The sequence below is a fragment of the Muntiacus reevesi genome, chromosome 11 (genome assembly GCF_963930625.1).
Source record: "Muntiacus reevesi chromosome 11, mMunRee1.1, whole genome shotgun sequence".
NCBI classification, from domain to species: Eukaryota; Metazoa; Chordata; class Mammalia; order Artiodactyla; family Cervidae; genus Muntiacus; species Muntiacus reevesi.
Window position 1 is genome coordinate 34,137,133 of NC_089259.1, and position 13,070 is coordinate 34,150,202.

Genomic DNA, 13,070 nt, shown 5'->3' on the forward strand with positions numbered 1-13,070 from the left:
AGTATATCCGTGAATAAATCATAGTTGGGCCTCCCTTTTACTGAGTTCCTTCATATCAGCAGATCCAACTGCCTGCAGCACTATTAAAAAAAAGTCAGGCATAAGTGGACCCACAATTCAAATCCATGTAGTTCCAGGGTCAACTATATTTGAAAGAATCACTGCTTTCATTAGTATACATATGTTGACATTACAGGAAAGTTCTGATTATACATTTTGTGTCCTCATCTCCAAATGTGTACTTAATATAACCAATTAATCTTCCTCCACTGACATCACAAATAAGTACAAAATTTTAGAATGGTAAATCTTTTGGCAAAGTATGTGGTGATAATATAAGCTTTACCCATCTATTGATAGTTGAAAGATCTAATCCCTGATCCACTATATCTCAATGATTTAATGCCTGAAAAGACCTTTAAACTCATTACAGAAGTCACATTCATTTTAAGTTACAATATTTAAGAAATAGATACTAGGAGAAGGAAATGGCAACCCACTCCAGTATTCTTGCCTGGAAAAGTCCATGGACAGAGAGGAGCCTGGCGGGCTGAAGTCCATGGGATTACATGACTGAGCATGTGTGCACGAGGGTGCAGGGAGACGGGTTGGTAGCAATAAAGTGGTAGAACTTAAAAAAAAAAAAAAAAAAAAAAGAGATACTAAATTGCACACATACACACTGAAAAAAGAATATATTATTTCTGATTCATATAGACCCTATTAGTTTAAAAGCAGTCAAATAATTATATAATAATTATCTAATTGATAACTGTGGTACTACTTTTTTTTATTTAAAGATACTCGATAAGATTTAATATTCCATATTTGTTTACCACTGGTCTCCAGGAAAAGAATACAGGCTGAAAAGACTGTAACTTTCAGTTTTTTTTCATTTTCAATTTCTAAATTTGTGAAACAAGCTTATTATATATTTTGAAACAGGACAACACAAAGGACTTCCCTAGAAATTAGGTGGCTAGAACTCCACACTGTCAATGCAGGGGGCACAGGTTTGATCCCTGATCAGGGAACTAAGATCCTATAGGCCTCAGTGTGGCCCAAAGATTAAAAAATAAATAAATAAAATAAATGAAAATTTACAAATAAAATAGGACACCACAGCTGCTGAACTTTAGACCTGTAACCAAAACTAGTTAATTTCAAATCCTTGTTTAAATGAATACTACTACCTGGGTTATCTGCTTATGCCTGTTTCCTCCTCTACCAATTAGGAATAAAAACACTAAGCTTTTAAAAAGATTAACTATTTAATATGTTAAAAATTAGTCTGGACATGTGTTGATAACTATAGAATGTAAATGATAGGTATACAGAGGTTCAATATATTATTCTCCCTCATCAAGTTGATAGTTGCCATAGTAACTTTTTTAAAAAAACTTTTGCTGGCATACAATACAGGCTCAATACATGCTATTTTTATGACCCTGCAGGTCATTTGCCAAGATTTCCTTAAAGGAAATAATACATGAAAGCACCGGGGACCTGCCTAAAGTGGTATTTGCTTAATACAAGTTGCCATCCTCACATCATCCTTCATAATCAGTACTCAGTTTGTGTTTATCATCTATTTATTTTTTGACCCATTTGAGACTTAATATTTAAGCATAAGCAACCATACTCATGACTCACCTTTGACAGATATCTGCAAGTTAACCATCGGTGGGCTCCAGAGATACAATGGGTCCAGAACAGTGACTTCACTGATTTTTTGTAACTCATTTCAACTGACGGAAAATGACCCATTATGTTTATCTTACTGTCTAGCATATTACAAGGCTACTTTAAAACCGACAAATTGCAAGCATTAAACGATAACTCTCAGGTTAGGAACACGTCAGGAACAACTCAAGTGAACACTAAGCATCACAAAAGATTTGGGGCTAAGAGTAGCCAGAGCAGGGAACTAGGTGATAAACTAAGACAACAGGAGGAGGAAGCCTCACGCCTTTCCTAAGCAAACACGTCAAAGACATCCACCAACTCATGCACCCTAAGAGTCAAGGTTTGTGTTTTACATCACACACTCAGACCTAAATCCGTCTTTCTGCTTCTCCAACTCCTTCAATCAATTCTCCATTGAAAAGGAAGAGAAAGTGTTAAAAGATGGCTGCAGACCAGGCGTCAAACGAAACGACTTCAATTCCCACTCTGGAACTCTAGAGGGCGCCAGCAATATGCCCTCCTTCCTCCACCCCTCCTCCCGGGTAACGTGAGCAGCTGCAGGAGCCCGTCGTCTGGTAGCTGAGGTTGGTATTGCAGCAGGAGCGCTGTCTGCAGCGGTGCAAACAGCAGCGCCCACTCCCAGCTGCCTCACCAGCCATTATCCAGGCTGCGCCCCGGGGGCAGTGCCACCCAGGGGTAAGCTCCACCCCCTCAAAACAACGGGGACGCACCGGTCCCCAGGCCGAGGCCCTACATTAACCTGCCAACGTCCTCTAGGAGCATCAAATTAGGGTCAAAAGACTCACAATCGGGATGTTGTCTTCCTCACGCTCAGCCAAAGATGCACCAGGTAGGGATGAATTCGACTCCTGGTCCTAGGATAAAACAAAAAATGAAAAATGGATCAACAACATCTTATCAGGTGGGAGAACCTTTTCCACCAGGAGGAGGCAGAGAACGGAATAAGAGGTCAAGGAGGTTCGGACTTTCGATTATTGCTCCCCAGCCCGGCGCCAACAATCCCCTCCAACGTAAAGTAGACCAAAACGGCATAAGATTTTTATTTGGGACCAAAACCCACGTGAAAGGCAAACCCTGGAGGGAGGAGGCGGAGGGCAGCAGGCCTGCTCGGGGAGGGGGAGGGGGAAGGGAAGGGCGAGCGCAGCCTCGACGCCAGCGGAGACTCCGATCCCCCGGATCGGCCCGCCCAGCGCCGTCTCCGCCGCGCCCGCACCCACGCCGGGCTGGGGGGAGGCCCGCGTCGCCGCGGGGCGGAAACCCCCCGCGTGTGCCCCCGGCTCTTGCCCGAGGCCCGAGACTTGCCCCCCCGCAGTCGGCGACCGGCAGCGCTGCCTCCCCGTCCGCCATTAGAGACCCAGCCAAACAATACGTGCGGAGCCGAGCCGCGCGCGCGCCGGGGCCGGGGCGGCCGAGGAGGGGACCGGCGCGGGGGGCCCGAGCCCTCGCCCCCAAACTCGGGGACCTCGCGCCGTCGCCGGCAGGGCGCTAACGCGACCCCGAGCCCCCACGGAGGTGCCCCTCCCCCACCCACCCCACCCCCACACCGCGCGACCCCCACAGCCGGCCCCCGCCCCGGGCGGCCCCGGGCGACCCCCGCCGCCGGCGGCCGCCTCACTCCGCCCTCGCGGCCGCGCCCGCACTCCCGCAGCCCGCGGGCCGCCCGCCAACGCGCCTGGGACATCAGCGGAGCCGCCGGCAGCCGGAGGCCCCGAAGCGGCAGCGGCGACGGCGGCCGCGCCGCGGGGCGCTCGTCCCGGGTCGGTGGGAGGCTTCGGAGGCCGCCCTCACCCATCTCCGCCTCCCGGCGCCTCCGCCTCCGCCTCCGGAGGCTGCGCCGCTCCCGGCCACCCCCACTGTCGGCGGCCCTGGGCTGGAGACACGGCGGGGACAAGCCTCACCCGGTTCTGGCTGCGGCTCCGCGGAACGAACCTCCCCGCCCCCGGCCCACCCCCCTTCGGCAACACGCGCAACTCCGCTCGGTCCAGTCCCGGCTTTAGCGCTGGTGAGGAGGCGGAGGCGGCGGCCGCGGCGGCGCGGCCTGACCTGGCAGGCCCCGCCCCCTGCGCCCTCACTGGCGGCCGGGGAGGGCGGGCTGGGCGCCTCGGGCACGCCCATTGGCTGCGACCACCTTCCTTCAGGACCCCCCCTTGAGGGGGTGGTCCGATGCCCTGTCCGTCAGCCGCAGGCCACACCCCCGCGCCCCCATTCCACCCCCCTCCCTTCCCCGCCCCCACCGTGGCCCGGCCCGTCAGGGTCGGGCCGCCGACTCCAGTTCCCGCAGCACTGGCCGCTGCTCGGCCCCTGGGGCTGGGCGCTGTCGGGCTCCGGCGGCCCGAAGACCACAGCTGGGCCACCTGCCCTCGCAACGGCTGCGAGCGCCGCCGCCTCAGGAACGCCGCGGTCTCGATGTCCCCCAAGCCCTCCCTGTCCAGTATCTGGGAGCCCTGTGAGGGCTGGGCGAGCAGGGGCTTCGGCGAAGGGGGCGGGAGCCGGGGTCTGGAAAGCGGGCGGCGGGGCCCTGCGCGCTCCTAGGGCTGGAGGCGCTTCCCCTCTCCTCAGCCCCGTGGGGAGGCGTCCCCCGCTCCCGTCATGGCTGAGGGAGGAGACGACGTCCTCCATCTTGTAGGGGCCGCGGGGGGAACTGGGGGCAACTCCGGCTGTTCCCAGGAAGCCGGGGCTGGGCCCCACGGCGGGGACGGCGCCCGCTACCGGCTGCGAACCTGGGCCCGGCCGACACGACGGGGTCCGGCCCGGACGCCCCTCCCGCCTCCGCCGGTCAAGATGGAGGCGACTGCGGGTCCCCGATCCCGGCGCCCGCCTGTCGGAAGGGCTGGGCCGGGCCCGCCGGGCCCCGGCCTCCTCGCTCGTCGGCCTCGCGGCGAAGAAGGCCGCGGGGCAGGAGGGTGCGCAGGTGCGAGGCCAGCCGGGCGGGGCCGGGCAAGCTCCTACCAAGGAGCCACCTGGGCCGCGGGGCTCGGCTTTTGTTCGCCGTCTACACCTACGTCCCGGGCGCGCGTCACAGGCTGTGCGGGTCCGGAGGTTCCACGTAGGAGGCGGGCGGGGAGGCCGCCCTGGCGGCGGTCGGTGGGACTGCAACCGGCGCCGTTGGGGCGTAGATGGATGGCTACAGTGGACCTAATTTCACACACCGCCTGCTAGTGTAAACAGACGCGTGATGTTCAACTTTAAAGTTCAACACGATGGGGACAACATGAGCTTTCTAATGAAATTATAATCATCCATGAAGGTCTCAGAAAAGACTGACCTTTAAGAGACGCTACTTACAGAGCACAGTCTAGTAGAAAGTCTCAGTGTATAAATCTAGTAATAAATGTACTGCTCTTTATTTAAATTGAAAGATATACAACATGCATTTCAACCCGCTTTCTCAAAATGGTATCATTTATTTTTCTGCATTTTATTTCTTAATTATAAAGCTTTTCAGTTTTCAGTAAAAACAAAATACCCTTGTAAGACTATGTGTATTACACACTACCGTTTTACATTGACATTCTCAACGTCACCATCTTCACGACAGAAAAGTCCGCTATTTCAAAATGCGGGATAACATTGTAGTCAGTCCATGAAAACTTACATCATCCCCTTTCTGTTACCACATACCATTGCAATAACTTCTCTTCATTTAGTTTATAATTAGATGGCTTAAGTAGCTGCTGCTGCTGCTAAGTCGCTTCAGTCATGTCCGACTCTGTGCGACCCCATAGACTGCAGCCCACCAGACTCCCCCGTCCCCGGGATTCTTAAGTAGAGATACTCCCAGATAGAGACTTTAGTGACAGATTGGATTGCTGCATGCTGTTCAATTTAAGGAAGCTCTATATTGACACTATCTAACTGTATTGCTGTTTTATAATTAATAAGAGTAATAATTACTTATTAGTATGTATTAGTCATATTTGGTATTCATTCAAATCCATTTGTCCGTGAAAATGTTCACTGGATTACCTACATGATATCAGGGAGAATTTTAGTTGAGACTTGAAAACTAGGGGGAAAAAAGTTTTCTGTTCTAATTTAAATAAAAGCTACATTTAATTTTATAGAAAAGCACTTATAAAAACAAATATTTGAATGTTCACAACAGAATTATTTGTAATTTCCAAAAGGTAGAAACAACTGAAATGTCCATTAACTAATGAATGCATAAAAAAATGTGGTAGATCCATACAATGGAATATTATTCAGCAATAACAAGGAATGTAGCTATGACACTGGCTACGATATGGATGAACTTTGAAGACACTATGCTAATAAAAATAAGCTAGTCTGTACATTACTGGAGAAGGAAATGGCAACCCACTCCAGTGTTCTTGCCTGGAGAATCCCAGGGATGGCAGAGCCTAGTGGGCTGCCGTCTATGGGGTCACACAGAGTCGGACACGACTGAAGTGACATAGCAGCAGCAGCAGCAGTCTGTGCATTGTATGATTCTATTTATGTGACTTGTCCAGGTGAGGCAATCTATAGAGATAGAAAGTAGGTTAGTTCCCTAGGCCTGGGGAGGTAAGGAGTGATAGCTAAAGTGTAGGGAGCTTCTTTTTGGAGCAAACTGATTGCATTGATAATTGGACAACAGCTCTGAATATGCAAAAAAAAATTGAATTGTTCATTTTAAATGGATGAATTGAAAAAAGTGGATAAATTATATGGTATGGAATTCTACAGTCCATGGGGTCGCAAAGAGTTGGACATGACTAAAGTAACTTAGCACACACGCACGCATGAAATTATAACTTGAGAAGGCTGTAACAAAAATGTGTGTGTGTGGAGTTATTCTGCACTAATCACAAAAGCAGACTAAGCTTTGCAAGAAAGCAACATGAAGATTTGAGCAGAGGACTTGTATTTTAAATACTTGTTTGGCCACTCAAACCCTTGAGCAAGTTTCCTTCTCTTCTGATTTGGACGAGAATGCAGAACTGACATGGATGTGACTCCACCGTTCCTCAGCTCTGTGACCCTAGACCTTCCAGAGTCTCAGTTTCTCCGTCAATAAAATGAAGGAATTGTACATAATGTGCCCTTGAATAAAAGTCCACTTGTCTCTTCAGTCTTTTCATCCCTCAGGATCCCAATGTCTCCTCCATCTCTTCTCACTTTCCCAACTTATTATGAACGTTGCTTTCCTCTCAGTTCCTGTGGCTATTAAAAAATTATTAAATAACCCAATATATTTACTATATATATATATATATATATATAATTTCCCCTATGCTAGAATGCAAGGACCCACCATGTTTCTCATTTTATTTCCCAGGCAGCATTGCCCACCCACCTGCCTTCTAAACTTTAGAGATCCTGACTACAAAATAGAAGCAAATTTTAAAAAAGAAAATTGTATTCTGATTATGGAGGTCCTTTCCAGTAATCGAATTCTATGATTTTCATAAAATCATTAGCTGAAAACAATGATTTAAAGTTTAATTTTTGCCCATTTAAGAGTTCCTTATTAAAAAAAAAAAGAATTCCTTATATTATCAACTATTGTGTTTTGAGTTTCTGTACTAGGTTACAGTTCTCTGAGAGACTGAGACCTAAAATTAAGCAAATCCAACAACTTTGAATTTAGCATACTTTTTAAAAAAATATTTTTTGTACTTCCAAAGGTAACAAACACATAGTGACTAAAACAAAAAGCAAACAATAACAACAACAAAAATTGGAAAACCAGTGCAAAAAGAGCAAAAGAAAAAAATTACCTGTAATTCTTCACCCAAGTTTGGCTCTTGGTAACAGGTCACATTCTTTTCCCCAGCAGTTTTAGGTTCACAGCAAAACTGAGCAATAAATACACAGTTGCCATGGACCCACTACCCTACACATGCACAGCCCACTCCACTATCAACAACCTCTATAAAGTGGTGCATTTGCTACAGGGAATGAACCTGCATTGACACAACACTCTCACCTCAAATCCACAGGTTACACTAGGGTTCACTTCTGTTACACAGGTTACACTAGTATATACATTCCATGGGTTTTAACAAATGCATGTTGGCATAGTTTCACTCCCCTAAAAATCCTCTGTGTTCCACCTATTTAGCTCTCCATCTCTATAACTTGTGCCAATCACTGACCTTTACACTGTCCCTAGTCTTATATTTCCCAGGATGTCATATAGTTGGAATTATATAGTAAACAGCCTTTTTAGATTGACTTCCTCCATTAAGCAGTAAGCATTTAACAGTCCTCCATGTCTTTTTGTGGATTCATAGCTCATTTCTTCTCAGTGCTGAGTATTATTCCATTGTCTGGACATACCACATTTATTTATTCTTTCACCCACAGAAAGAAGCCTTGGTTGTTTCCAAATTTTTGGCAATTATGAGTAAAACTCCTATAAATATTCATGCTCAGGCTCTTTTATAAATAGGTTTGCAACTCATTTGGATAAATACCACAGAGCACGACTGTTGTATCTTATGTTAAGAGTATGTGTAGTTTGGTAAGAAACTGTCTTCACAGTGAACTTCTGCATCTCCTCTGGTAAAGAGGAGAGTTCCTGATGTCCACGTCTTCATCGGCATTTAGTGCCTTCAGTGTTCTGGTTTCTCACCACTCAATAGGTATGTAACAGCAAGGTGGTTTCTACCTGCTGTTAACATTTTGATGTATCAGTATTTTTCCACAGAATGTTTTCAAAAATTTATATCATCCTTCAGAAGTATATCTTGCTAATTTTTTATTATGTGATATAGAAGTGAAAAAGAGATTCAGTAAAAAAAAAAAAATCTGGTGATACCTAGAAGAATAAAATTGTCCTTGAGAATAGTCATCATCTTTACTGTTGTCAGATAAGTAAAAAGATTTTAAGATGAGATGCATACAGTGGAGACAAATATGTAGCTACGGAAGACTTGCACTTTGACTTCCCTCTGCCTTTAAGACAGAAATCAAGTCCAAGAACCCACCTACGGAAAAGCAGGACCCAGAATGGCTGCATACTCATGACAGGTAGGGAGACTAAAAAAAAAGAGCTTATTTTTTATGTGATGTGACATAAAACAGTTAGTGGGAAATGCATTTGAGACACCATAGCTGTACTGATAAGAAACTAATTTTGAACTCAATCATCATTTTTTAAATGTAATAAAGAAATAAGAAATGTAACTAGTGTTAGAGTCATCAAGCTTGATAAGACAGAAAAGTTTTATCAACTAATGCTTAGTGATACTATAGAGCACAGGAGCTGTATTCAATATCCTGTGAGAAAACATAATGGAAAAGAAGAGGAAAAAGAATATGTATATATATCACTGAGTTACTTTGCTGTACAGCAGAAATGAACCCAAAATTGTAAGTCAATTCTACTTCAATAAAATTGAAAAAGAAAAACCTAAAATGCTTAGTGGTAGTAACAAAAATTAGTCATTATTAGCATAGTGTGGAATTTTTAAGACCTGTATATTCATTCATTCCACAGATATTAGCTGAGCGTCTAAGTTAATGCCAGATACTATGATAAGTGTGAGGGCTAGAACACAGAATAAGACAGATACAATCCTTGGCCTCATGGAGCGTATAGTCTACCCTAGATTAGATAGACACAACAAACAAAGAATCTACAAAATGAATAAAGTAATTACTGTGGAGAGCTAGGAAGGGAACAAAGCTGGTTAATAGTACCATTGGAGACCTGTTGAGGTCTGTACTAATGACCTCCATTAGTATAGGACCTGTACTAATGACCATGGTACACCTTTCTGAGCAAGTGATCTTTTCATTGAGATCTACCCTGAAAGTGAAGTGAAAGTCACTCAGTTGTGTCCTACTCTTTGCAACCCCATGGACCATACAGTCCATGGAATTCTCCAGGCCAGAATACTGGAGTGGGTAGCCTTTCCCTTCTCTAGGGGATCTTCCCAACCCAGGGATCAAACCCAGGTCACCCACATTGCAGGCGGATTCTTTTTTTTTTTTTTTTTTGCAGGCGGATTCTTTACCAGCTGACCCACCAGGGAAGCCCAAAGAGATTTGCCCTGGGAGCAGCCATTATAATAACAAGAGGGAGTCAGAGGAGAAATATCATAGGACATTTTTTTCTTATGTTGTTGTTCAGTCACTGAGTCGTAACCAACTCTTTGCAACCCCATGGGCTGCAGCACAACAGGCCCCCCTGTCCCTCACTACCTCCTGGAATTTGCCCAAGTCATGTCCATTGAATCAGTGATGCTATCCAAGCATCTCATCCTCTACCACTCTCTTCTCCTTTTGCCTTAAAGTTTTCCCAGCATCAGAGTCTTTTCCAATGAGTCAGCTCTTCGAGTTAAGTGGCCAAAGTATTTGAGCTTCAACTTCAGTCCTTCCAATGAGTATTCAGGGTTGATTTCCCTCAGGATTGACTGGTTTAATCTCCTTGCTGTCCAAGGGACTCTCGAGAATCTTCTCCAGCATCACAATTATATGTGAACTCTAAAAAGAAAGTATACAAATGAACTTACTTACAAAACAGAAAGAGACTCACAGACTTAGGGGATGAACTTATGGTTGTGGAACAGGGGCAGGGGGATGGGGGGAAGAGATGGATGGACACATACACACTGCTATATTTAAAATGGATAACCAACAAGGACCTACTGTACAGCACATGGAACTCTACTCAATGTTAGGTGGCAGCCTGAATGAAAGGGAGTTTGGGAGAGAATGGATATATGGATATGTGTGGCTGAGTCCCCTTGCTGTCCACCTGAAACTACCACAGTTAATCAGCTTACTCCAATACAAAATAAAAAGTTTAAAGCTTGCAAGGTGGAAAAAAAAAAGAATAACAAGGGGAATATTATTCTAGACAGCAGGAAAAATAAGAATTAAACCCATCCTCCTAAAATTTGGAGATGACTAGGGTAGACAGTAGAGGATCAAGTGAAGGGGTGACACCACAGGTGCCAGGAGAGCCGGCAAGAGTATAGTTCAAGGAGGGTTTAGTAGGCCTGATAAGGAGTCTGAATTTTATTTTAGTGCATGAAAGTGAAAGTGAAGTCACTCAGTCGTCTCTGACTCTTTGCCACCCCATGGACTATAACCTACTAGGCTCCTCCATCCATGGGATTTTCCTGGCAAGAGTACTGGAGTGGGTTGCCATTGCCTTCTCCAGAGGATCTTCCTGACCCAGGGATCGAACCCAGGTCTCCTGCATTGTAGGCAGACTCTTTACCATTTGAGCCACCAGGGAAGTCATGGAGAAGTCACAAAGAGGGTTTTTAAGTGAAAAGGTGATGAGAAACTGACATGTTAAGCAGATAACCCTGAGCACTTTGGGAGGCTAGCTCGAGGGTGGCCAGGGTGGTCTGGGCCAGACCAGCCTCCGCTGTGAGGTCAATAAAGGGGACTGACAGTGTGAGGTGCCAAGACTTCGAAGGGACTGCCCTGTGATCTAGTGGTTAGGACAACAGGGTTCGATCCCTGGTGGGGGATGTAAGATCCCTAATTTCAGGGGGCAGGGGAGGCAAAAATCTTTGACTAAGAAGCTAGTTTGAAATTTATATGCAAAGACTTTCTGATCTCAAAGTGTTAGCAAATCTGATCAATTTTGTTCAAGAACAGATGAGAAGATTCACAAAAAAATAGAAGCTAGGGACTTCCCTAGAGGTCCTGTGGCTAAGACTTCTTGCTTCCAGTGCAGGGGACCCGGGATCAATCCCTGGTCAGGGAACTAAATTCCACACGCCACAACTGAAGATCCTGCATGTTGCAACTAAGACCTGGTAAAGGCAAAAAAGTACATTTTTTTAAAAAAATAGAAGCTATCAACAAGGACAGCTGATTGGAGATATCCTAAAGAGAACAAGAAATTAATCCTAATTTGAATTGATTGGATTTTTGAGAGAGTCCAAAATTTGTAAGTAAAATGTTATTGAGCATTTTACTTATGAATGCTTTTTACTTTCTTTTTTCACAAACTTGGGAAAACAGCAGTTAGGTGGAAAAACAGCAGTTAGGAATACATAAATGCTCCTGAATACAAATAAATGACTGTTATTTATAACTAATTTCAAAACTATCCAAATTCTATTTCTCTAATTTAATAATTTTCGTATAACACCACAATAGTTCTTTTTCATATTAGAAATAAGCCAGTATGAAAAAAAAGTGAAGCGGATTTTCTTTGCTTCTGTTCTTGTTTCCCCTGTTTTCCAGTTAACCAAGCTGCCCCAGGGTCTATATGTAACCGCCCAGCTGCCCAGGAGCATAGACAGTATCACCCAGTTGCCCAGGTGTCTTATAGATAATCGTCCAGCTGCCCAGGGTTGGGAAGATCCCCTGGAGAAGGACGTGGCCACCCACTGCAGCGTTCTTGCCTGGAGAATCCCGTGTACAGAGGAGCCTGGAGGGTACAGTCCGTGGGGTCTCCAAGAATTGGAAACGACAGAGCGACAGAGCACAGCACAGGCTGCCCAGGTGTCTATCGATAACCATCCAGTTGCCCAGGTGTCCCAGAAATAAGACCTGGGGGAAGGTACCTGGCCACGTGGACAACAGGGCAGGGCTCCGGGTAGCCTCCCAGGACAAGGCGCAGCCCCCATTACAGGCGGGTGGAGGGAGACCGGACGCTGGAAGAGGGAGGGAAGCGCCCAGGCCAAGCTGGAAGCCCCGACAAGGCAGCGGAGTGCAGGGGGAGCGTGGTTTCCCGGTGTCTCCTGGACGTCCCCGCGGAGGCCGAGGCAGCGCTTGGGGTGGAAGGTGGGGGGGTGGGGTTCGGGGCGGGGGACAGCTGAGGGCGAGCGGAGTGGGGGACAGCTGGGGGGCCGAGCAGAGGGGGAAACAGTCGGGCGGTGAGCTAGCGGCGGCCGGGGGGAGGGGGGGGTGTGGGGAGCGAGGCGAGGTACAGCTGGGGGGGAGCGGATGGGGAGGACAGCTGTGGGGCCGAGAGGGGGAAAAGCTGGGAGAGACAGCCTGGGGGGCGAGCGGGGTGGGACAGCCGGGGGGTTAACGGGGGGGCCGCCCTGGAGGGGAGCGGGAGGGGGAGGGTCACAGCTGGGGGGACGAGGGAGGGACAGCGGGGGGCGGGGGGACGAGCGGGAGGGAAGGGGACAGCCGGGCGGGGTGAGAGCCGGGGTGTTACAACTGGGGGGCCGAGGAGGGGACACCTCGGGAGGTCAGACATGGGGCGGTGGCGGCGGAGCCTTGTGGGTCCCGGGCGGGGGTGACCTCGCGGCCTCGGGGGTTGAACCGCGTCTGGACGTGTGGCGAGCGGCTGGATCCCAGGTGAGGGCTGGCGGTTCCGCTTCCAAACCTCCGGCTTCAGGTTGCCCCCTGGATCTGTCCCGCACGCCGTCTCCCCGGGGCTAGGTCACGGACCCCCAGTCCTGCCCCCGAGCTACACCCCCTAGACGGCTTCCTCC

The 13,070-nt window shown here is 47.7% G+C and overlaps 2 protein-coding genes across 5 annotated transcripts in view; one reads left to right on the top strand and one right to left on the bottom strand.

Annotated features, from left to right (window-relative positions):
• ZMYM2 (zinc finger MYM-type containing 2) overlaps nucleotides 1-3,597 on the bottom strand; it is a 61,437-nt gene extending 57,840 nt beyond the window's left edge. For all 4 annotated transcript variants that reach the window (XM_065902360.1, XM_065902358.1, XM_065902359.1 and 1 more), the window contains exons 1-3: nucleotides 3,380-3,597; nucleotides 2,493-2,561; nucleotides 515-631 (exon numbers count right to left, since the gene is read on the bottom strand). In XM_065902360.1, coding sequence (XP_065758432.1) covers nucleotides 515-561 — 47 coding nt within the window. In that variant the 5' untranslated portion in view covers nucleotides 562-631; nucleotides 2,493-2,561; nucleotides 3,380-3,597. The remainder of the gene's footprint in view (nucleotides 1-514; nucleotides 632-2,492; nucleotides 2,562-3,379) is intronic.
• LOC136144125 (proline-rich protein HaeIII subfamily 1-like) lies at nucleotides 2,586-3,704 on the top strand. The gene is made up of 2 exons (XM_065901798.1): nucleotides 2,586-2,717; nucleotides 2,775-3,704. Exons 1-2 carry the CDS (start codon nucleotides 2,586-2,588, stop codon nucleotides 3,702-3,704), a joined length of 1,062 nt encoding a protein of 353 aa, XP_065757870.1.
• The last annotated feature ends 9,366 nt before the right edge of the window (nucleotides 3,705-13,070 follow it).